General features: G+C 41.3%; 2 protein-coding genes across 11 annotated transcripts in view; both read right to left on the minus strand.

Annotated features, from left to right (window-relative positions):
• Positions 1–5: 5 nt before the first annotated feature.
• nop14 (NOP14 nucleolar protein homolog (yeast)) lies at positions 6–13,417 on the minus strand. 5 transcript variants are annotated; one of them, XM_049020331.1, is made up of 20 exons: positions 13,177–13,370; positions 12,733–12,936; positions 12,478–12,612; positions 12,255–12,396; positions 11,668–11,813; positions 11,354–11,488; positions 11,034–11,156; positions 10,587–10,718; positions 10,434–10,485; positions 10,140–10,400; positions 9,508–9,638; positions 9,338–9,423; positions 8,195–8,330; positions 7,986–8,087; positions 7,095–7,248; positions 4,565–4,724; positions 2,975–3,122; positions 1,503–1,621; positions 1,212–1,367; positions 6–769 (listed from the first exon to the last, which is right to left on the minus strand). In XM_049020331.1, exons 2-20 carry the CDS (start codon positions 12,913–12,915, stop codon positions 673–675), a joined length of 2,598 nt encoding a protein of 865 aa, XP_048876288.1. In that variant the 5' UTR covers positions 12,916–12,936; positions 13,177–13,370; the 3' UTR covers positions 6–672. The 5 variants fall into 5 exon arrangements, with proteins under 5 accessions (XP_048876288.1, XP_048876289.1, XP_048876286.1 ...); XM_049020332.1 differs by having other exon boundaries at positions 10,140–10,375; positions 10,418–10,485; XM_049020329.1 differs by having other exon boundaries at positions 10,140–10,485; positions 13,361–13,417.
• A 2,161-nt stretch (positions 13,418–15,578) lies between these two features.
• The window catches only part of add1 (adducin 1 (alpha)), a 30,630-nt gene continuing 20,206 nt past the window's right edge, over positions 15,579–26,002 (minus strand). Inside the window, exons 11-17 of one of the 6 annotated variants that reach the window (XM_049018959.1) lie at positions 23,834–23,929; positions 23,366–23,455; positions 22,265–22,421; positions 21,396–21,698; positions 20,535–20,618; positions 19,476–19,509; positions 17,652–17,776 (exon numbers count right to left, since the gene is read on the minus strand). In XM_049018959.1, the coding sequence (XP_048874916.1) occupies position 17,776; positions 19,476–19,509; positions 20,535–20,618; positions 21,396–21,698; positions 22,265–22,421; positions 23,366–23,455; positions 23,834–23,929 (765 nt within the window). In that variant the 3' untranslated portion in view covers positions 17,652–17,775. Of the gene's footprint in view, positions 17,777–19,230; positions 19,510–20,534; positions 20,619–21,395; positions 21,699–22,264; positions 22,422–23,365; positions 23,456–23,833; positions 23,930–26,002 lie in introns of those variants that run through there. The other 5 variants (XM_049018957.1, XM_049018963.1, XM_049018958.1 and 2 more) reach the window with 5 other exon arrangements.

The following is a 26,002-nucleotide window of genomic DNA, read 5'->3' on the forward strand; positions in this document are numbered from 1 at the left end:
GTTGATTCTTCCTAATATGCACCATTTTTTATTTTTGTAGTTTAAGAATTTATGATTTAATAATAATAATAAAACATACATAATAAATCTGTCAGTGATTTACAAACTTCACAGGAGACACACGAGTGGATTTCAGGTTGGATTATGGTGCCACGACGGCCCTGTTGTGTACAAACCGAATCGATCCATGAAACCTCACAATGTAACAAATAAAGAGCAATCTGTTTATTAAATGGGAAATATTTCTATAATCCTAATGGGTTCATAAATCACATTTACAAAGACTGCTGTCCATTAAACAGCTGTACAAATTGCTCAAAATGTACATTCCAGGGGAACTTCGTAGAATTTGAATCCATTGCCAATGTGACCGATGTCATACTTCTGAACATACAGCAAGCTAACGGGAATGGCAGAGATGGGTTGGTATGACCTTGGTATAACCACTTCTTGGTTATCTGTAGTTTAACTTTAAAAAAAAAAAAAAAAAAAAAAAACCCTTTTTCTTCCCATTTGAAAAATAATTATGTTAAATTTAGTTCCATTACACAAACAACTGATAATCCTACAAACTATAGTCCAAAAGGAATAATAGGGTTTCTGCGACCGAGTTGGTTTTAACACAGTCCACACGGAGATCTGGCTGTGTCATGTGACGCCGGCGATGGCCAATCACTTCCTCTTCTTCTTCTTCAGAGCCTTCCACTCCCCCTCCTGAGTGGACAGGTTGCCGAAAAGCTCCTTCACTTTCCTCTTTCTCTCCGCATCCCTGTCGTAAACAAACGGGGGGGAAAAAAAGGGAGGCGCTATTACATCACAGTTAATGATTCTGTGTACAATTCAGAGCATGAAACTGTCAGTTCCAGTTATTAAACAGAATAATTAAAATCGAACCACAACCAGGCCACATTGCAAAAGGCTTTGAAACTGACAGTAAGTCGAATCATGATGTGCTGTCATTCACCGCCTAATCCAACTAAAGGTAGTTACGCTAATTACGAGTGGGTTGAACCGGTCAGACTGACGGCACCCAGGTGTGATGACAGTCATGGTTGCGAGGCACAGCTGGCATCTCCCATCACCTCTTATACCCTGTGGGCTATTCATGGCCACTATACTCATTTGCAATAACTGCATACATGCAAAGCAAACATACAAGCTGAATGACAAATGGCGTCCATTAAAGACTGGGCATGCAGGAGCGTCCGTACCGATTCATGACCTCCGTCAGCTTTTCCCTGGCCAGGAACTTGGTGTCCTTCCGGATTTCCCGCAGCGCCCCCTTCAGCTCCTTCTTATACTTGTGTTTCAGCTTCTCTCTCTCCCTCTCCTGCTTGGAGCAGCCCCGCTTCTTTCCAAAGTCCAAACTGGAACGGCACCATGCAGAGAGTGAGTTCCGTGGGTCTCGCCTTAACTGACAAACTACCAGGCGGTAAGATTCATGCTGTCAAATTTTTCAAATTCCAAATACTAGAGGGGGAAAAAAAAAAACACACACTCACACTTCCACTATTTTAGGAGTGAACAGTCTTAGAGGAATGGGCTTTGTCTTCTCAAATACCAAGGGAGACGGCCTTTCTGGGGACTCAGATACAGCTTCCAGTGCTTCCCGGTGCAGGTCCTTCAAGACATAAAAATCATGGATTTTATCCCTGGAGCAGCTGGGGGTTAAGAGCTTTGCCCCAACTGAAGTCATTCTACTAACTCCGGGATTTGAACCGGCAATCATAAGGACCGCAACCCAACCCGCTGAGATAGAAACCACTGGCAACGTTTCACATTGAACGGCAACGTTCCCTGTGAAAATCATTCTTTAGCCAGATTCGGCATAATGTCTATGTTAATATCAGAGTAAAGCAGGTGAATCCACCTGGAGTCACTGTCAGAGGGTAAACAATCTTCTTTTGTGTTTGTTTTCTGAGGGGAAGCTATACAATGAGTTCACTTTTGGTACAAGCATCTGATATCTGTGTCTAATTTCCTCCATAATTAGTTGAAGACCAAGCTGGGGCACTTTTCTTGGCATGAGAGCCAACTGATGTTCTGCAGACTAGCAGCAGGTGAAATCAGTTGGGATTAAGGTATTAACATAATTTTCTTAGGACGAGGACACTCAGAACAAGACTTCACAAAGGCAATTACCGATATTCCTGGTAATTAAACAAGCCCTCGGTATTACAAAGAAAGTTTTTCCATAAATTTCTTAGATAAAACCAGCCAGAACGGTGGATTTCATTTAGAAATTGAAGGTAAAATATGCAAAACAATCCCGACAAAAAAAGAACAACTTTGTTCAGCTAGAAAAAAAAAATATCTAAGTGACGTGGTACTTGGAGAGGAATTATCCAACTTAATTAAAATAGGGTGTTTTTCTGCAAGGCAGAACCTGCTACTCTTTTTTTCTTTGAAATAATGACTAAGCATGCATGACATGCAGGGCGTGAAGGGGTCAGGATGTTTAAAGCATGACTGCAAGAATGTTATTTAAGCAGAAATACGCCAAAAATTCTTCCATTTCGATCCATTGACCCATATAGTGGCTGCACAGAAAGCAGAATATAGGACAAGCTACACCCAGGAATGGTGTCACCAGCGAGATTTTGGACCCCCAGCCCAAATCACATTGGGCCCCCAGCCCAGACCAATATAATTATGTTCCCAATTCTTTTTAGGGCCCCTGTTTCTCAGGAGCCCCAGGAACTGTCCTGACTCCCCTCGCCTTTCACAGTGTCCCTGCATGTCACAGGTGCAACGTAGTGTTTCATAATAAACAGGTGACTTGCACATAACCAATAATTGCCTTAGAAAATTACTCCAAGCTGAGGGAACAAAAACTAGGCCTATAACATACAAATTATGCCAAGTTCTCATATTCAAACATCTACCAGGACCCCAGACTACCTAAGAGCATGAATGAAAAAAAGCAGACAGGCTTGCTTTAAACTCGAACGTCTCGATGACCGGGAGCTGCCACCTGCAGGACTGACGAGTGGCCTTCCGCAGAGATATGCTCGGACAGCAGGATTCTGATGGGCCAGAAGATGGGGGAGAAAGATGGCAAGGATTTGTACAGCGAGGAACACCTCTTCACCAGGTCCAGACACGTGGCCAAGCACGACAACCTGAAAAACAGGACGTCCACCATCAGTAGGAGAATTACAAATCAAGTCTTGCTGCTGTGGCTTCTTAAACCAGGCATTTAAGAAGCACTTATATTCTAAGAGGAGATGCAAGAGGCGTCAGGCCTGGCTTCCCCGGGGGCTTGTGCGAGGGCGAGGCCTTTACCAAAGTGCCTGTCTCAATAGTGGCATTCCTGCCGTCTCTCAGAACTGGCACTAATGTGATAATTATGAGTAATTTAAAGCATTTCACACACACGCTTCTAAATATCAGTCTTAGTCCAGGAATAATTCGCACAATTATCGCACTGTACACTCCCTACTGGAAACCAGAAATTGTGTTTCACTATGCAGAGACTCAGTGCTTATTGGTTCTGATCTAGAGGTTCCACAATGCTGGATTAATTTTAAGTTTAATTGCCAGTTGAACGCTGGTCTATGTGACACGCCTTTGTATTCGGGTCACTTTCGCGACACACTTTGGTCTACATGACTAGGGCATCTAATTAAGAGAAAAATCTTTTCAGTTTATGCTGGAGAATGACGGAGGGGGGGCACAGAAAATACATAGCGAAGAACACATTCCATTTATTCACCCATATCTGCATTCCCCTGATTTCCATTGTTACATGGGCCTGTGTGGCTCCCTCCACACAGCCATGAGAAAACCATAAACGATCATGAAAGCAAACAAAATAGCTAGACAAAGCTCTCGTATCGTTTCATATCAACTTCAGGTTATTTGTTATGTAGGTAGTTCTCGACTTTACGAGCTAATTTGTTTCAAATTATTGCTTGCTAATCAAGAACCTGTACAGCGGGAGGTATTTTCCCATAGAAATGTTATAAAAAATCACGACTTTGGTTCTCGCCAAAAAAAATTTGCCAAATACACGAAGGAAACAAACATTATTAGAATTAACATTTAAAAAAATAATATACACAGTGAATTTTGGGCACTTTGATTTTCAGGACATGGGGTGGTTTTCCTTCACGTACCCCAATCCGAGCTGGCTGGAGGTCACTCACAGTACAAAAAATTAACCTGGTGTATGAACGGCGTCAGGTTGGGTAAAGAAACGAAGTGGTACAATTCATGCACCATGTTAAATATGCCGCAAAGTGCAATGCTGCGCATGGGTAGACATGCAAAGTACAAATACAGTCAGATATTTTAATAACTATGGTCGGGCAACGGGTGGCGTTTTTGGGCAGCGCATGCCAAGTTACGAGCAAATTAAAAAATATATATATTATGAAAAATTCAATAATTTTTGCCGCAGAAAATTCTCAGAAAGATACAAACTCGTAAATCGAGAGCTTGGAAAGCGAGAACTACCTGTAACTCTATTTTGTTCATTTCTAATAATATTAATGGATGGATTTTAAACATTGTCAAATCTAAAGCTGCAGACTTCTGCTCCAGTCCTCGCAGACTCTCTTACTTATAATGGTCTCTCTCCAGGTCGTCCTTCAGCTTGAGGCACTGGGCTCCAGACAGAGGCAGCGGTGTCCTGCACCACGACTTGGCGTGAGCTGCGTCGCTCGTCACCAGCAGGTCGCAGTGTCTTCCTGTTAGCTTGAATGGTGGCACCACACGGTAGCCTGAAACATCACAGCAAGGTTGCTATATACTGGCAAAAATCATAATTAACATTATTTTGGTCAACCTAGAGATCACGATTATGTAACAATTATCAATGACTTAAAACAGTGGACATCCTTGGACCCTCAACTTAGTTCAACTGAGAAACAAACGAAAAGGGACAGAAAGAGGAGTGCTGGGTTTATAAGACAAGACAAAACGGGAGCATCACTGCAAAACAAGACATCAAAACAAGACAAACAAGACATCAAAACAATAATCTCAATTATATCATTTTAGTAATCGTTGGAAGCCAAAACCGTAATCGAAATTAAAATTTGATTATTTCCCCAACCCTAAATCAGAGAAGCTAGTCAGGAAAGTGTCTGAGAAGGGACAGATTTACATATCGAATCGAATTTCAGCTTAGTTTGAAGTAGCAAATGTGAAATAGGATTTGGATATGAAGGCATGTTACCTACAATCAGCATCACAAATTCAGTGACTCGAGACCCATCGGCCTGACAGCAGCTGTCATGAAAGCCTGTGGACGGCTGATTCACTCTGACCAGACAGCTGTTACGGATCTACGTTTTGGTCCTCAGCAGTTTGTACACCAGATCAGAACATCTCATTTAAGCTTTTCCTCTGAATCTAAACTTTAGAAATATTTGTCCACTTAACTATGCCCAAGAATATGCCACAATGGCGAGTGAAACTAGAAAAGTGATTACACATTAAACTTGACATAATTAAAAGATTTAAACAAGGCAAGAGTAAGACAGGAAGACAGCCAGGCTTTAAGGAATTGACGATATGGGCCATTCATTACAAGAATATATTATGTTAGACTATAATATTATGAGGGTAACACATACTTAATTATTCTGAGATTAATCAACAGCGGAGCAATTGTAACTTTACGACTGATTATATCTGATTAACGCAGTTTCCGCAGTGACATTTGGGAATTATGTCAATCAACGGAAATTTACACAAATACCACTAACATTTTTTCAACATATACTAAAGATTAAAACAAAAAAAGTGTAGTGTAAAAAAAAAAAATTTTTTTCTGATATAATTTAAAACGACAAACATTTGAACATCTAAATCATGGGAAGGTCAGCATGTGAACGTGAATGTGTTCAGAGACGCTCCATCGCGGTCCCTTTAAGGCTTTCCCAACCAGCCGGGCTAAATTCCACAGGCTGCGAGGTGGCAGCAGGGCGAAGGTATTTCACTGCACACTGTCACAGTTCTGGCTCCCTTACTGCACGCACTGCACATTGGCAACATCAAGATAATGAAGTTTACATTAGCGGCACGCTTGACTAATTATAATTTTCGCTAAAACGCATGGCACCCAGCAACGCATTTTAAAAGACGTTACACTACAGGCAAGGCAACGTTCATCTAAGGCTTTGATTTTACACCAAATCCAGCAACAGTTTTTGCCAGCATCCAAACCGCGCATTAGCTTAGGGCCCACGAGGCTGGCGCACTCTGCTGGCCGCCAACAGTTACTACATTAAAAACACTAAATGAATGCGTTCCTTATTCAGGAGATGAAGCAGCGTGTTCCGCTTACCAGGTACCTAGCTATGATCTTCTGATTCTACTCGCTAGCTATTTATTTATTTTTAAAACACCAGGGGGGAGGGGACTTTTTCAGAGGGGCCCCAGAAAATCACAAGCCCACCCCTGCACAAACCATACATGAAACAGATAAAACAAATGACCAAAGCACTTCCCCAATCATCAGGCGTAGAACATTGACAGGTCACCCCTGATTAACTTCGTTAAATCAATTGGGATGATCCTTATATTAGGTGGCAAACATTTTGATCAAGCTTAACCCAAAACCCCTGCAAATCGATACATCAGTTGCGTTACAGGAGCTGGAAACCTCCTCGGTCAAAACAGGCAGCTGATGCATAGAAAGTGCATGTGATTATCAAATCTATCGCTAACTCACTGTTTCCTTTAAACTTTAGAAATATTTGTCCACTTTATGTCTAAGAGCAACGCTACAATGGCGAGTGAAATGAGAAAAGTGATTACACATTAAACTTGACATAATGAAAAGATATATACAAGGCAAGAGTAAAATTCAGACTGGAAGAGAGACAGGCTTTAAGGAACTGACAATATGGGCCATTCATTACAAGAATATCATATTATCTTATGATGGTAACATACTTAATTATTCTGAGATCAATCAATAGCGGAGCAATTTTAACTTTATGACTGATTATATTTGACTAACGTGGTTTCCGCAGTGACTTTTGGGAATTAATCACGTTAATGAAGGGAAACGTGTAGTAATAAAATCCCTAAAGGCGAAAGCGATTCGTAAACAGCGGCGATCATCCTCTGTGGTGCATTACCGAGGGAGCTTTTGTCTTGGACAGCCAGGTGCAGGATTCCTAAGAGGAAGCTGACGAGCTCCGGGACAAACCGCTGAGAGAGTGTGACGTACTCCAGCGTCAGGCCGCACAGAATCAATCCGCCAGTCACTTCCTCCAGGGATGTTAGTGGGCACTGGGGAAAAATGTAACCAAAATAAACTCTCATAAATACATCAGACACTTAATCTTCTATAACCAATACCAATGAAAACATGTCATCAGTGAACATGGTTATTATTTTGTATAAAATCTCACTTGAGGACAGTCAGGGAAAGAATCAGGAATTGAATTAGTTACGTTTTCTTGGGGATTTGAAAACTGCCGCAGAATCACAACTCATTCATTCCTGGTAAATCACACCTTATGTCATATATATATATATATAGACCTTTGGCATTTAGAGTGTTACATAATTTAAGTAATGCCTCTTTCTTCCCTGGGTTTGCTTTGACAACATAACATAAGGGAAAAATTACACTACACTGCCAAGTTTTATAAGAGGCAGCAACATGGAACTATGCTATTGCTGGAACAGGGCCAAGATATGAGTACAAGCCAAGCTTTAAACTCAGTATTTACTGTACCATAGTATTTGAAACCCTATATCTCTGAACTTCGTCTCGTATTGATTTTAACTTTGAAAAATTGGAAATTTCTTGAGCTTGCAAGACAAATTCCCATAGAAACTGAATATTTAAGTTTAGCTATTTTATGCTTTTTAAAAAATCTCACAACTGAAAACCCTGACTTGCTCTCCCTGGAGAAAAGGAAAGTAAAAGGCGTACAGTAGCCTTGCGTTTTTAGGTCCAAGATGGGAGCTACTTCCTTTTACGCAATGTGGGTTTAACCAAACGTGGGACAGCTACTGACCTTCGTGAGTAGCTGACTGATGTACACCAAGGCAGGAGTGGTGACAGGGTGCCGGAAATCCGAAGTGGGGAACAGCAGAGCTACAATCTTCAAGTAAATGAGCTGCAGGGCCAGAAGACGTGGCATCCAACACCATGATCACACGGCAGAGGCAACATCTGTGGTTTTAGTAGAAGTGCCAGATTAAACAGCACGCGAAATACGCTTACCATGCCGAGGCCTGGGAGAGCGGCTCGACCTTTGACCTCTACGACTTCCTCCATATCGTGGGCACTGTCACTCAGCATGTTCTGCATGGCCAGGCACGCCGCGTTTGGGAACAGCTGACAGAGGCCGTACAGATGTCTGAAAAACAGGAGACCTTACGGCTATTTCGAGACAATTTGAGTATCAGACCAACCAATCCTTTAGGACTCGGCTGCATGTGGCTTTAATTTTAAAAGCGTACAACGCAACCTTATTATTTCTGAACTCATGGGGCTCAGAAGCTACTTTAAGTACCCTTAGGAACCATTCAACTTCAGAAAAATCCATCCATCAATTCCACTTATCCAGTGCGCGGTCGTGGAATGAGGCCTCTCACAGGAAGTACAGGACGCAGGGCAGGGACACCCTGATTGGGGTGCGATGCAGCACTGAGGACACACACTGCCACTCCAAGAGAGAGAGCTAAAGACGCCAATTCACCTAAGTGCTGTTTTTGGTCTGTGGCTGAAAGCCACACAAAGACAGAGAGACCAAACAAACTTCAAAGCCACATCGATCTGTGGACGTGAATCAAACACCCAACAAAGTAGAAGAATATTTATTATACCGACTACCAGGAAGAGAAAATGGGTCATTCCCATAATTTTACATTTTCTAATTAATTTTTTTAAATAAAAGTTTCTATAGATCAGCAATTTGATAGCATGAAGAAAAGCACCTGCACTTCCAACCAGTTCACTGACACTGCGATGAAGAGATGCCAAGTAACTTAACTGCATGTCATTAGACTCTGGGAAGAAACTGACTTGCCCAGAGGAGAGCGACGCAAACAGAGGAAAACAAGTAAACTCCAGTCACACAGAAAGTCACAAAGAAGCGATTCAAACCCGTTATCCTGCAAGCGATTGGACCCGCTGAGCACCCAACACCCCAAGCGTCACCACGATATGTCTGATACGCATTTCAAGAAGATATTTGAATCCATGTTTATCCCTAACAGAGGCCTGGACAATTATTTTCTGCGGAGAGCCAAACCTGAACTTCTGATTCTTAAATGGAGCTTTGTGTGACTCTCGTAATTAGCGCAAATTAAGAATAACCCCTAGAACCCGAGAACGTGTGACAGGAAGTGAAGTGATACTCACGGAACAAGTTTGTTTACTGTGCCGAGCTCAGGAGGACATCTAGTGGCCAAGTCTCCAACATACTCCAGAAGAAAGCCAAACATTTTCTGGAGAATAGAAAAAATAAATATAATCAATCTTACAAAAGAAAAGATTTTTCTAACCCAAACGAAAAAGGGGACAAGAGATACCTGTAGTTTCAGTTTGTTTCCTGCTGCCAGGCTTGGGTGATTGCATTTCTGAATCCGCTCCAGAATAACACACTGCTTATCAGCGGAATGCCCATGCAGAAGAGACTTCAAATCACTGAAGGTCTCTGGTGCTAAAAGAGTTCATTTCAGATATTGTAGCAGACGTGTATAGAACTGCACTTCAGCACAATAAACAAACACTGTACCGCTGTACTGGTGACACCTACACTGCAGGTTATTTCATTATTAAGGAACATGTAACATGAAATTAACAGGGCAAAACCAGCTGTCAATCCATTGTTGTAAAATTCACATTTAATGCATATATCTGCTATATTAGCTCGGTCTGTTTTAAGCACTAAAATAAGAGTTGAATCCCCTAAAACTGCTGCTTGCTAATCAAACCACTCTTAAGGCAGAGTTTCAAATCACTTTACATGATCTCCACACCCAAAGCCCCCAGTGACCAAGCCAGAGGTGACAGTGGGAAGGAAAAAACTTCCTAGTAGGAAGAAACCTTGGGAGGAACCAGACTCAAAGGGGGGGGGGGGGTTGTCCTATTGAATTATTATAACACAGAAGCTGCATGCACACACCTGGGTGGATGCCCCTCTGGATGCAGGTGGTCTTACCTGGAAAGGTATATGGAAGCTCTGCTTTGGCCTCCTCCTGCTCAGCGAGCCGGTCTTCCTTACTTAAGGCACAGTGTGGGTCAGCTTGGCTCTCGGCTTTCCTGGGAACCTGCGCATCGTCATCCTCCACTACATCCTCCTCTGAGTCGAGGTCAGAATGACCCGACTCTGCGTCACTACCCTCTTCCTCTGATCCACTTTCTCCATGTTGGTCATCATCATGGCCTCCTTCATCATCATCATCATCATCATCATCATGGCCTCCATCATCATCGTCGTCATCATCATCATGGCCTCCATCATCATCAGCATTTTGATTCTCCTCCTCTATGTTCCACTTTCCATCCTAAGGCAAAAAAACACACACACAAACGCAAAAACATCATGTTTCATCTGCCTTCTGATTAGACAGGAAAGATGGGGGACATTTCATGTTAGTCCACTTACTTGGTAAGAAAGCATCTGCCGATCCTCTTTATCCAAGATGAATCCATCATTCAGGTCATCTGCTGACAAATAGCTCTGTTTCTTGCTGGTCTCCTCCTCGATATCACCCAACATTCTACGCTGTCTGTCAGCCTTCAATCAATAAATATCCTCACTTACTCACATCGACACATTCGGTATTCCCAATTAGCACAAACACTGACACCATTTCACACTATCCATCAGTATCCTGGCAAAACTGATGTCAAGGCGGACTTACTACAAACGACTGACGGATCTGTTATAACCTCAGTCATAAACTTTTACTCAAACTGCTTCAGAAAATATATTTAAGTGAATAGAAGCAGGATAACACAGAGCACTGGCGGAATAATGAGACGTGTAGGTTACAAGGGGATACTTCTATAATCATCGCAATTGTGGTAATAAAAAGGAAGAATGTCTCACCTCCAGCTTTTGCAGCCGGTCCCTCTGCTCCCTGGCCACCTCCTCTGGCGTCTTCATCTTCTCTGAAGGTTGAGCCTTCATCTCAAAGCCCAGCTCCCGAACCATTATGTCATACTCCTCTGCCTAAGGGGGGTAAAAAATAAAAAATCAACCCATTGGACTTTCTGCTAATGAGGGAGAAAAAAAAAACAATCAGATTAGTCGCATTAGTGACCATCTTTCCGTCTTCATTATGAATACATACTTATTTAGGTTTAATATCGTAGTTTCAAACCAACAAACTCACATTTGCCAACCAGTGACATCTATCTCCATCTTACCTTCGGCTTGCTTTCTTCCACTTTGCAGACCGACTTGGGGGCATTACGGGCCATTAGACCCTGAATGGACTTCCAGTCTTGGTCCAGTTTCTCGGTCAGCACCCGCGACTCCTCCTTCTGGGTCTGGCGCTCATGCTGACAATCACATTAAGCACGGCCATTTAGCTTTTGTCACAAGTACCCTACTTGACAGGTTAGAACAGACTGTTAGACCCTTTGCACCAATGAATAACCAATAACTGGTAAATTCCAGAGAACGCGAATGGATGAGAGCAGATGCAGGTGACTTCAGATCCTAGAGAGGCCCCGCCTACCTTCTCCTGCTTGGACTTGATGATAAGTTCTTCAATTAGCTCCTGGCGAGACCTGGGTTTCCCATCTCTTTCATCGCCTTCCTCTTCAGCATCCTTCTTCCTCAGCAAGCCGCCTCCTCCACCGAAGTGTGACGCAGTAAACTCCGCTTAAAAAACAAAGAGAAAGAAAAATCGCCATTATTTTCAGCATAAACAAATTGAGAATGCAATTATTATTTTTTTTTTTTAAGATTTTAAATTTTTCAAGAAATTCATATTTTAAAGGTTATACAGTAACAAAACTATTCGACAGCTATACACCATACTGTTTGAAGTGCTATGCGATGAGCTAGCATCCCATCCCTTGGAAAATTCTCTTTACGCCTCCCTCAACTTGCTCTTTGTAGAGTAAGCTGTCCACAAAGGGCAGCCACCTGTTGGGGCGCCCAGGGAGCTGGGGGTTAAGGACCTTGCTCAAGGACCCACAGATGTGCTGAGGCTGGGTTTGAACTGTTGACTTTGTGATTACAGGCACTCAGGCTTAGCCCACTGTACTGTTTCATAACAGTTCCAAACTAGTTCTCTTTCTTATAGTACGTACAACATACCAGAGAGGAGCCCTTTGTCCTCCGATTCACTGTCACTGTCCACCACATCAGTCAGCTTCTCAATTTCTGACAGCGACTGGCCAAAGTGAGTAAGCTCCTCTTCTTCATTAAGATTATAGACGTTCTTTTTGCCTTGCATACGCTGGAAAACAAGACACGTTACATAAGCAGAAATCGAACGCCGCAATCAGCAAGATGACATTTTTTCAGGTATGTACTCTACCTGTCTTTCCAAGGCAAACCTTTTCAGGATTTTGTCTTCAGGTGCCATTTTGGAATCATATTCACCAAACCGCCTGTCAACAAACTTGTTAGATTTGCTTTTTTGTTTGTACTCCTTCAGCAGGGTCTCTTGGCGCTGGGAAATTAAAAGGCAGTTTGACAATAGAGTACAGAATAATATTTAATCTATATACAAATGCCACAATGCGAAATTTTCAAAAAGCCACTGCAGACTTTTTCCAGGTATATCACGCACCTTTTTTATGGCCTTTGATCTGGAAACACCAGGAAGACCAACATCGTGTTTCGTCTTTCGCCCAAGAATATCAAACTTCTTCCGATTGATCTTCACCTCAAATGGATTGTTCTTGATTTCGTTAGAGGTTTTCGTCTTACGAACTTTGTCAGCAAGACCCCTCTTTTTCTGCGGCTTCCCCATGTTTAGGTTTTTTCATAAGCACTATAAATAATGAACAGAATTTTTTTATTTTTTTTGTACGAAAACTAATATTTCTGCTTTTGCACCGAAAAATGATCTATGACCAAACCGCACTGCAAAGAGCACGTAGAAAGTAACGACTATCAAAATACAACATATATAAAATTTTTCATCATACCATTTTATCAAAAACATTTTAACAGTTATTATATAAGAACGGCACGTATGCCAGTACTGTAAAAAGAGAAGACGCATAAATACCATGAACGTTATTAGAAACACCAAAGCATCATTTCAAGTCAACGTTAATAAATTTTAATTATTAAATTTACATGCTATATACGAGCACGTAAACTCGAGAACCAATTTTTGCCGTGCACACGTACATTAAGTATAACACAAATTAAATAAGCAGTAAAACGCAAATCAGACGAGCCAGACCCACGTTTTCTGCCTAAACACAGCGGGCGTCACACATGTTAAAGGTCGCAGTTCAACAGCCAGCGAGTTTCTCAAAATCGGATAAAATCCGGAGCGACTTCTTTAGCGCCACCTATTGAAAGTCTTCCAGAGAGTCTGGGCAGCAACTTCTGATTAACAGTATTGTACTTTTTCTATTGTCTGTGTTAGAAAATCCTGCACAGATCAGCTTAAACCGCCACGTGGTCTCATAATTTATCATTAGTTTGGCTAGTACAGGTATAAAAGACGGTTGTTTCTAACAAACTATTATTGCTATTTTACATATATATATATATATATATATATATATATATATATATATATATATTGTATATAAGTGAAACAGAAGGCATTATAAGTAGGGAAGATTCATATGTAGGCTATCCTAAGTGAACATCGGGGCCCTGGCCTGCCTGCTTGGGAAGAAAAGTGCAATGGTTAGTCAAATTAGTTTTGTGACAGACTGGGTGGGGATCTATGCTGACGTCAGCCAAAGAACTAGAGATAAGTTCATCTTTGGGGCGTTTCCACAGCTGTTTAGGAGGGCTATTACCCCCCCATATATGTTACTATATACTAATTAGTTGAATAGCGTCATATGTCATACCCCCTGGTGAAGGCTTAGCACCCCCTCCCCCATTTCATACATCTCTAGTGAGGCTTAATCCTCACCACTATATATATATTATAATATTGAAAATTCACCAAGAGGAACTTCTGCATATCAATGCTTCACGCAGCACTGTTCTGGATTCAGATAAGCAGGGAAAACGTAGTTTTTTCAATTTTCATGATAAATTCTGCCACCAGTGACAACCTGGTTCCAGATGCACAGTGACCCTTTACTGGAAGAGCAGTGGAAGTCGGGTGGATCCCTACAATATTGCATTTTAAAAATGTGCATTGGTCGTTTATGCTGTTAACAGCTATTGAACTTAATTACTGTAACAGTCCAAATAATAATAAAAAAGCAAATCGGAGCAAATGTACCTGCAACACGTAATTAAATGCAACACGGAAATAAATTTTATGCTAAAATTTAGTACACGATTTGTGTGCTTTGCGAGACTGAATGGAACAGTCACCGTCAAAAATGTTAGCAAGCTATAATATGCAAATATATAATATGCAAATACCAAGGTACCAGACCATGGGGCTACATCAACAAGTACCTACAAGGAGCTGGGGGCTCCCCTGGCCAGCAGACTGGATCCTGTGGGCAGCACAGCAGTGCTGTACAGGACGGGCCTGAGCAGGCTCTGCTTTCTGAGGAGGTTCCGGTCTTTTAACATGTGCAGCAAGCTGCCGTTTATGGTTTATCAGACCAAAGTGACCATCCAGTACTTTCTGTTCTAAGTGCAGATGTTTATTTGTAGTATAACATTATTCAGTTTTTCAGGATATGTTATATGTGTACCGAGTACCTTTTAAATCCGTTTGCACCATGATTACTTGTCTGCACTAAGGGTACCGTCTTTGTACGTAGTCCGTTTGGCAGTATATGCATATTTTTGTCTGTGCATTATGTTCATGCTGCTGTATGCACCAGAATTTCCCCCTGGCATCAATGAAGTTAATCTTAATTTTAATTAAAAGGAGTGTATCCGAGACAGAACAGCATAAATGAGTGACACGCACCCAGAAGAGGATGTCGGTCCGCTACAGGGCGCACACACACACACAACATGGGCAATTCAGAGACACCAATCCACTTCTGCACTGTGGGAGATAATCATATGACACATCAATGGCTCTCCTTTCATTTCTGTGGGGGAAAGGCTAATCTCAATATGACGACTTTGACCCCTACCCAGCCCTAACCTTAACCATAAGTAACCAAACTACATACAAGACCTTTGGAAATTTTAATCTTTCGATCGCATTCACAGATCTTTGTGGGGGAAGTTATCACACTGTGGTCCTCACAATGTAATATGAACATAAATAGAGACTCAAGATTTAAACCCCCACCAGCTGTGAAGGAACTGCTACAGGAATCATAATATTGCCCAAAGATTCTTATAATTAGAAACCACCCCCCTCATTTATCCCTTCTGTACTGCATTTACCGAATGCCAATGACAAGAGTAAGGACACCAAACAAGCATACATCCGTTCAAAGGGTTCTCCGTGTCACACATACCACACTACTATAATGCTCAAGAATTACGGCTTAAAAACAAGGACAATCACTGCTTACATTCAATACAAAAATTCAACGTTTAATTTTTTAAGTACACATTAGAGACACTTTAAAGTGATTTTTTTTATTGATCAATTAAAACAGTACTATAAAAAATACGTGTAATTAATACAGTTATAATAATGTGCTGAATATATGTACTAAATATAACCAAAAGAACATAGAGGTTTAATGGAGCTGTGTTTGAAAAAGAAAACGTCCTTATGAGAACTGACTTAGTACTGTTATAAGAATGTCAATAAAGCACAATAACAGAGGGTTACAGTCTTAATGTACATAAGACAAACTATACAAGCTCAAAGCCTTTTATGCCATGCAGTCCTTCAAAAAAACATTTTTTTTTGCACAAAATATATATCATATAGTGGTTTCCGCCAAGCTTCACAAAGACCAAGTGCAATTGACACTGGTTGAATAGCAATGTTCACCCAGGTTTTAAACATCAGTGTAAATCTGCACCTGGATCAGATTTCCTTTATATACAACTTCATAGCGATGGAGTGTGACTCCAAAAGTAAAGACTGTCTGGAGGACATTTTACCATCTGGAACACTAGAGGCGAGATGGCCCACCAGATCACGTGAGCCGTGCCTCCAGCAACAACATTCATAGCTTAACCTCAAATTTCTTTCGAAGCAGAAAATCCGTGCAGTTTAAATAATAGATGCTTCAGTTATTTACCTTTGGGGGGGAATTTGGAAGCATCTGTATTTTTATGTGATACATATTGATCAATTTACTTTAATCCAATTTAACATCATCCTTCACACTTTATAACAGGGTACTTAAAGCACAATCACAAAATATGGACCAAAGCACAGAAAAGGGTCCGTTTATCCACAAGATCCGGTCAACCCAGAATCAACTTCTTACAAAATGGAGTCGGGCTTTATATGAGGAAAGTACCTCTACACAGCGAAAAAAACGCTCTGAACTGTCGTATGTGCAGATGCATATATAAAACAAAAAAAAAATCAATTTAATAATTACGATTACATTTTGATCTTTCCCCAGGATAAAAAAAAACTTCAGAAAGATTTGTTATCATGGCTCAGGATGCAATGTTACGCAAGACAAAAATAGCTCCTCTAATGTGAAAATGATGAACAAAAGCAAGAATTATCAGGTGGGATTTCTTGCCATCTCAGATTTGCATATATTAAAGCTAAGAGCAAAAACAGATTGACTTCCCAGTGCAAATTAACATATGGCAATGGGATTAGTTAAAAAACAATGCTATCTATATTCTTGTAATAGAAAATTTTATGTAACACAATGTTAGTGTATCTTTCTTGGATACAACCATTTGAATTTAGTGCTTATCCAAAGCTGAAACAAACTAAAAAAAATGTGATTTATACATTTATACCATTAGAAACCTGTATGGGTATATAAATGTAAAATATTACTTTGTTAATATTGTTTTGCCGCGCGCATATCCTACTTTTCAATATACCTTTGGACCCAAATTCAACTGCAATGCCAATATAAAAGAATCCAATGCTACAGATTATCAAAAATGAGCACCATGCAGCCCACTTGTCATTTTCCTTAACATGGGTTACCAACAACACTGCTTTTTAGCATTTTTCCGTTTAAATCACACTTTGCGTGCAATGCCAATAAATTCTACAAGTTACGTAATGCATTTTCTTTTCTTTTAAGTGGTAATTAAAAACTGTCGCTTGCTTTGAGTGTGGACCTAAACCGACGCGAGTAAAGAAACCACAGAACTGCTCTTCCACAGGCGTAGTTCAGTCATTCATCACTAAAAGCAACAGTGTTAAAACGTTTAGGTAATTTGACCCTTTTCCGAAAAACGGGCACACGCTATAGGTGAACACTAAAATAACAAAAACATATCAATTTTCAAAAAAGAACCAATCAAAGGAGGGCTCCCAAAATTCCTTCAGGCATCCTTCTTTTTGCTCTTCTTCAAAAAGGAGGGGGTGCGGAACTTCTTCTTTTTCTTGGAGGGGGATTTGCTGGGGGACTCGTCGCTGCCCTGGTCACCGGCAGCTGCTGCGGCGGCGCCGTCCTCGGCCGTTTCTGGGGCAGCCGGGGGCTCCGGGTTCTCAGGTGGGGCGGGTCCTTCAGAGGGAACTGGGGCGGGGGCTTGGGAGGGCTGGTCGGGGGGGCTTTGCCGTAAAGTACCGGTGTCACTCTCGTCTTTGCAGGGCTGTTCCTGCTGGGACTCTGCGGAGACGGAGGGGGACCCAAGTGTGACACAGTCAGATCAGGCATTTCGTGCGCATGAGGACTGCTAATGCAATTAGCAGAGAAACAAGGTTCTCAAACAGCCTGTTTTCGTTATCTTTTTGCTAATTAAAATCGGTCCACTACACTCCTTACGCTCCAAATCCTTATCACGTCCAAATCCTTTTCTCCTTCCCCTAAAGTAACAAATCCAAAAAGCATCAATTTATATGAACACTTAAAATATTATGCTACCAAGACAAAGCTAAAAGAAGTTAGATTCATCATCCCTGGTTACTAGAAAGGCTGAAAGTAATAAAGGTCTGTTTAATTCAATGAGTTGAATTCCCTGGCCATTCTTCCCTCATACGAATCACGTTCTGCACACACAAACGTCATACAGTGTCTAGTGAAAAGCGTTGTTCTAATCTACCCCCACGTCACTGTCAATCTGTCAGCCCCGGGAAATGGGAAGAAATTCACTCCCCCAGGGCTCTGTGAGCTGAACAAAGCCCCAACCATGCTGTTACCCTAAATATTCTATGACTGTTATAACTACATTTTTAAAACTCAGATTAAAAACCAAATCTGAAGGCTACTCTACTATATAGTTACCCTTTATTATTTATGCATCAGCGGTTATGTCATATTGTACAAATACTATGTCCAAGCTTATTACTGGAAAAACGTGACAATTAAATACTTTTAGCACAACAGTAACAGACTTACAAAATGCTTATTTTACAAAACACAGAAGCCAAACCGCAACAGGGCTACGGCTAGCTGCCGACAATCGCACAGCATGTCGTTTTTCTTGATATTTTTAATCTTTACCTTAAACCACTAATGGTTGATCACAGCGTTGCTATGCTTCCACACACTTACTTGCATTACCCAACGCTGGCTATCCATTTACACTGCAAGCATAGCTTTCACTTCAAGATAGAAACACCCTAACAGAGTTAGCAAATGCTATACTGAGCGAAGCAAAACACTGCCTTTCAGAAGCATTTTCAATTACTTACCTGCAAATTGTTAAACATTTTAGCTTTTACGTTAAGTGATAAACACTTGTAGACTTTCCCCCCAATGGTTTAATTCCAGAAAGCAAAGACAGGGTTACTAATAACATATTTTTGTTGCAAGGTGTATCTCAGAGCTCCATTAATTCTTTTGCTGGATCTAAACATTGGGTCACTGGTTTGGATTAAAAAAATTTTTGGAGAGAAAAACAAACATCCCACATGTCCAGTAAAGAAAGGAATAATTAAAGATGGACATTACTGTTAAATAACACCTATTAAGTACTGCTGATATTCGATCAGTTGTAACTAACTGCCACAACAAACTAAACATTGTAGGCATTGAGATTAAAACCCAAAGGAGTTTTATGTGAATTTTATTATGCTTCAGTCCCTTCTAATGCAGATATGGAATTTTCAGCTTCTTAGTTGGGGGGGGGGGTGGACGGACTATTCTTTTGCAGAACAGTTTTTCTGGCTATTTATCTCCACATGATATTGGGGTCATACTGAGGAAGACTGGTTCCAGGACGACCTCTGAAATAGCACCCATCATCAAACGGAAGTGAGACAGAGATTAGAAGTTTAGCAGGCGAGTCAGGCAGAGCAGCGCTGCAAAGCAAGGCCATGCATGGAGAGGTTATTAGAAGAAGCCTGGGATGTGGGACAGTACTTACTATGGCAACAGGTACTCTTTTGCATTTCCACCTCCTGATTGTAACGCAGCCACAAAGAAGAAAAAGCACAAGTAGAAACAAAATGTCTATGCAGGTCAAATCACAGCCACCACGTTGAAATTAAAAGGGAAAACAGAATGGATAAATACCATTCTTGCAAGACCCCAAGACATGAAAATGAAAAGGTGAAGGGGAGAGATCCAAGACAATGAACACACCCTTTAGGGACACTCTGACATTAGATTACACCTGTGTTTTTCTAAGTGACCCTTCGACCTCCTAAAAACATTTAAGCATACTTGTTGCCATGGCTACTTCGGACACAGGATAACGGTGACATCATCGAGGGAAGAGACTCACCAGGTGTCCGTGCTCTTCCAGGGAAATCAAATGGGCACGTTTCTCGTACCACTGAACTAGTGCATAAACTGAACTGAATCTGGATAAAACTAAGCTACTTCATGTCAAAGATAAAAATCTATATCAACACGTAATACTTAAACATGTATAAAACATATTCCTCACACTGTGTAATTTCACTGCATACCAAGTACAATCTAACATCACACGATATTGTACCAAGTGCAGAGGACTTTCGGAGAATTTTAATCAACAAATGGCAAAGCCCTCTGTTAATTACCGTCCATTTAGAGCAAGTTTCCTGAAGCAGCCATGTCAGGGCATTTATACTGAACACCTAAGATATTGTCTGACAACATCTTTATGTATAGAATTCTAGGTGTAATCCAAATGTAATAAAGACCAAAAGGAAATACTGAAAATGTCCAATTTGATCAGAAAAAACTATAAGGCTTAGCAGCCTTTTCTATCCAATTTCTAATTGTCTATTTACTTGATAGAATATATAATATGTTTTTTTTTTATAAAAATAGGACATTTGGTCTTTTATTACAACACAAAAATAAGTGTAAGGTTATTTAAAGACACGTGTCAAAGACGCACGGACAGACACGCAGCATCCTCCGTTTTGACCCGCATAAACCGTAGTACATCAGGAAGCCATGCTTGCATTAGGCGGGACCGTCAGGGAGAGCTCACCTTCCTCCGACCTGACTGGGGTGCTGGGGGGTGTGCGGGTGGGGCTTGGACCCTTCACCTCTTCTTGAGCTTCCTGCGATTGGTCTGAAGACACCACACAACCACAGCTCATCAGTAAGAATTTCCATTGAGGTTCACCCCTAACTGCCATGCACTCCTTTAGCACAACGTTTCCCAATCCGGTCCTCGGGGACCCGCAGTCGGTCCATATTTTTGCTCCCCCCAAGCTCCCTGCCACATTCCCAGTAGGATATGGGCTGTCTGTGGGTTCCCAAGACCGGACTGGGAAACACTGCTTGAGCGTAAAGATTTCATAATTGGTTAACAATCACAACCACAATTTATCCGAGTTACACACTGTGAATCAGCAAAGACCCGGGAAAGGACTTCAGCGACAAAGCCCAGGTCCAAACAATGACTGTTGTGCAAACACCAGACAGAAGTACAGGGAGCAGAAGAGGACACAGCTGTTGATTAAAGTACGCCCAACACACCGCAGAGAATCATGTTAAACCCGCAAGGAACGGAACAGTCACCCAAAAGGATTATGTCCAAAGTCGCTTGATTGAAGAGTATAGATATTAGTAGCTTCACAGACAATCCCCAGGGAGCAACGGTCCACATGACGAGGTTCCCATCCCCTTTCAGACAAAGAACTGGCAACATTTGTCTCAAACGGGAGAAAAAAAAAAAAAAAAAGTTTATAGAGCGTGTCTGTTAGGGTTCCACAGTTAAATAGTGGATCACCAGGGGCAACGGATTACTGGAGGAAACGGAAAGAAGGTATTTGGGCACACAGCAGGGGGGTTGGGGTGGGGGGTGCAGTCCCTCCAGAATGCAGGACAGAGGACTCTGCAATACCTGGGGCCTGAAGCCTTAGCTCCAAGCTGGTGCCAAGAGCACGGAGGACAGCGCAGTGAAACTCCTTGTGTGGTGACCCTAAGGGAGCCCGCTCCCCCGAGACAGCGTGCCCCGCGCCTATGCCGTCTCGGCCCACCTCTGCCCGGCTGGGATCCGAGGAAGGCACAGAAGTGAAACTGGTCAAGCCTAGAGGTTCGTCCCCCTCTTCATGCTTGTGGGCAAGGACGGGCACCGTAAGAGGGCCAGGGGCCAGGTTCTCCCCGGGAAGAAAGAGCTGCGCTGGGCCGGACTCTTCTCCCTGTACTGGATACAGCAGAAGGTTCTCCCTCTGCCAGCTGGAGCTCCAGCTGGTGGACGCTATGGAACTAAGCACTCGGATGCTAAGCAAACATCTCCACATCCCAAATATAACTCCGTGGGATAAGCCAGTTCCAATCCCATCAAAGGATAACTATTAGCAAGGGAACCTTTTGGACCAACAAAATTACCCTGTAGGAAACCACATTATTTGTGCTGCCGTCTGTGATATTGCAAGAATAGCTTATGCCTGGCAGTCTAGCCTTAATGTTAATAAGAGAAATGGCTAAACTTCGGTCTATAATCTGTACAGAAAAAAGAACCAAGACTTCATACAAATCCAAATGGATGCAATAAATTGATGACATTAAATGAACAAACGTAGAAGAACACAAACATTAGTACATCTATTTCCGTCATTCCACTTCTCAAGAAATTAAGATCTTAATTATTTCTTACTAAAGCAAATTCACTGAAAATCATCACCCAAACGTCGATCATATGCAAACAAATATCGGTTTTCCTCATTAATATTATTATTATTCTTTCAAAGTGCCATGTTCGCTCATTACCATCAGAGCTCTTCTGCTTGAGTTCCACTTCCTTGCGATACTCCTCTAGCTCCTGGTCAGTCAGCTTGTTGAAGGGGTTTGGTCCAGTCTTGCTGACAATGACACGTGGCTGATATTCCTTCTCAATGATGGCCTTTGAGGCAGTAACTAGCTCCCCCTAGAGGCAAACAAAGGCAAACCATAGAGGGGCCTAGGGTTACGGCAGGAAGTACCATTCTGCAAGCTGTCCTGCAATGCAAACTCAAACATCAGTTCACAAGGTGGCCCGCAACCTCATCAATTTCCAAAGTTTCCCACCAATACCAGTAGACTCCTTAAGGTGGTTACATACAGACACATCCAGTCATACAAACAGCATGCAGTCTCCAACAAATGTTTTATGCATTTGCGTCCACGGCAGATGAATGTAAGGCAGCTTATCCACTCATACCATGAAGCTTTTGAACGTTTAAGCCCGAATTATTTTCGAATCTAAAGGAAACAATTTTTGGTCCCACGGAAGTGTGAAAAGTCCCGAGACGTTCCAAGGAACATCCCACTCAATAAATAGTCAGTCTGCACAACATAACACACATTAATAAATATTAATTTAAAGACACTGACTGAATGTTCCAACTAGGAGTGTAACAACCCAAACATGACAAGCCAGAAGCAGATCGGGCTATGAAATAATTACTAACTTAAAAAACTACCAACTAATAACAATAAAACAATGAATATTACCATCATCAATATTATTATAATCATCATCATCGCTACCATCATTGTTATTTGTGTCATTGTCACCAACCACCACCAAATAAAAGTTTCTGAAAACACACAACATGATGGTTTGTTATTTTCATGGTTCTGTTCACCAAAAGCGGCTGGATGCTTTTGCCGCTTCATTCATGCTTGATTTATAAGATTGTGAAGCCAATGACTAGGGAAAGATGCAAAACCTGTAAATCAACACAGCGGCTCAGCCCGTATTGACACCTGCCACTTAATTGCCGGACCGTACTTCTCCGTGAGCAAACAGCACTGTCACGTCCTACAGATGAGGGTTATAGAGGAACCACACTGTGACAGAACGCAGTGACGTAGAACGTGCCGGCTCACCTGCAAAAAGGAGCGATCCACCACCGGCCCAGAAAGCAGTTGGGACTGGGGCCCTGCAGTTTTTATGTCTTGAAGGTTCTGCTCACGGATCTGGGAGCAAAAGAAAGCAGGATGGTAGAGGGCTTCATGTCAAGGAACATGTGAGCGAAGCAGCCGCATGTAGCAACAGACCTGCCCTCTTAAGATGGAAAGAGCTACAAACTGGCACTATACTGCAGGACTGCATGATATGACACAGTGATCATACACATGTGATTAATACATTTTAGGCGCACTACGAATCTGCTTACCAAATTGTGGGCGCGAGTAAAATGCATAATCACAGTTATTACACAATGTGATATTGTGCAGCCCTACTATACTGTATAGATTTTGTACACGATAATTTATTAGCTTTCTGATTTATGGTGCATGAGTGTGCTTTTATGTATATTTGGAAGAAAACTATATAGTTTTTTCCCCACAGACCTTGTTTCTCATCTCTTGCACCTCTTTGGGGTTTGTGTTGAGCGGGACAAACTGATTGGCCACCGCAGTCTGCCGTAGGCCCTCCTCCTTCGTCCACTGTCATCACCACGGTAAATCGAATGCATTGAAACAAACAAGTTAACATAGAAACCAAAAGGACATACAGGCTTAACAAAAGAGCATGCATTCAATAAATATGAGATAATATGTTTATAGGTAGGGAGGGTGAGAACCAATGATGATGCAGCCTCTTTAATTAAAGTTGAAATTTAAATTTAATTGGACTATATAAATAACTATCATAAATATCTTGTTTCGCTGTCAAATTTGCTCTCACCCACATGTGAAGAGCGAGATGAGGTAAATTTCCGTACAGGGATCAATAAAGTTCTTATTTATTATTATTTTTATTATTATTATTAGGAACCATTTATCGAGGTGTGGACTTAAGTGAACTTGAATATTCATCTTAAAAATAACATTCCCAATTCCTCAGAATAAATGTAAATAGACTGCACTTTTGACAGGGGCTAAGGGTGATCAAAAATTACAATTTTAAAAATAGCGCCATGATTTAATTATGCACACGTCCTTCACTGACATACCATTCATCAAGAAAAATTACTGTTGCTAATTATAGCGGCTCTTCATTTTTCATGTGTAAAACACTCAAACTTTCAGCCTAACGATTTTAATAAGCTGTCCCTTTCTTTAAATAACGAGGCACTGTGAAATCCCTCTGCTAGCAAGCACCAAATACTGAATTTGCCGGGTCTGCCATGATTCTTAGGAAGCTTGAGTGAGTTTTGCCTATCAAATTAAATGCAACTTCGCCCAAGAATACCTAAAATGTGTATAACCCAGCACTGTACCAGCAACATTACAACAGCAATGTTACTGGGAAGAACTTCATACTGAACATAATTTCACCATAATAAAACTTGCCAGTGTTTTGCCTTGCTTCAGTGCACCACAAATAGGATTAAACTTTTACAAAATAAATAACAGGCAGTATAAATTTTTGTGTTACTAGACAGTTTTAGCCTTTAGTCATTCAGCAAACTAAAAATAAATAGGAAACAATTACATTATTGATCACAACACAGATAAATAATACAGGTGGTAACAGGACGTAAACCAGTGAACACTGGCCACCATTAAATCATCATTGATACTTGTCCCGATAAATGAGAACCACAGACGACATGAAGGCATCACATGATGATATGGAGGCATCACATGACGTGAACATGGCGGGTGAGGTGATGTTTTTTTTTTTAAAAGCGCTGGAAATGAGCAAACAACACAGAAGCACGAGTGAGCATCACCAAAGTTGTTTCTCAGGCTACAGACGAGACAGAACACAAAACGGTCGCCCACGACTTACAGAAGCTCATGCTCTCAAAACTCTCTAATCCACTGAAACGGCAGAGTCAGTCGGTGATATAAAGTCTGATCCAAATTTTCCCCAAATTTATCTGCTGGTAAATCCCATTAAATCCCAGAAGGACATCAAGTTTAAAAGTCATAAAGCAGGACGCTGCCAGCGAGTCCCTAAGAAAGTTACTCAACTTGGAATGATTTTGTGAACATAAAATCAACAGACTGAGAGAGAGACTGCCACCTCTCTAAATTGGTTCCAGTCTAACATGCAAATACTTTTTTTTAATCGTTTTATCATAAAACAAAAAAATTCTCCACAACCACAGTTCTTTGCTAAAGGTTCTGACAGACAAACATTTAAAATGTGGGTAGACAAACACAGACTGGCAACATAATTGTAGGTGTACAACTTAAAAGTATCTTTCACCTTCACAACAATGGGAAAACTGAGGTCTTAAGATTCTGTTACTCAATCAAAAGAAGAAACAATTTTAGTGTTGTTAGTCGCACACAGCAAGTGCATTTTACCCCCCCATAAGATTTCACCCCCATGCATTACTGTGTATGCACTTACTTTCATGGAAATAGTTGAAGTAAGGTCTAGTCAACATAGTATGAGCTACATGTACTAATTTCCTCTTTAAAATGTTGCAGCCACGTAGTAGAATGGAAAACCAGAAGTTGATGAGGAGACGCTTTGAGATGATCAGCTAGGAGAGTTCATGGGATGAACATGTAGGCATGAAATACTTACAGATCACGCTTAGTCTCTCACAACATAAACCT

This window comes from Brienomyrus brachyistius, chromosome 7, assembly GCF_023856365.1.
Source record: "Brienomyrus brachyistius isolate T26 chromosome 7, BBRACH_0.4, whole genome shotgun sequence".
Taxonomy (NCBI): Eukaryota; Metazoa; Chordata; class Actinopteri; order Osteoglossiformes; family Mormyridae; genus Brienomyrus; species Brienomyrus brachyistius.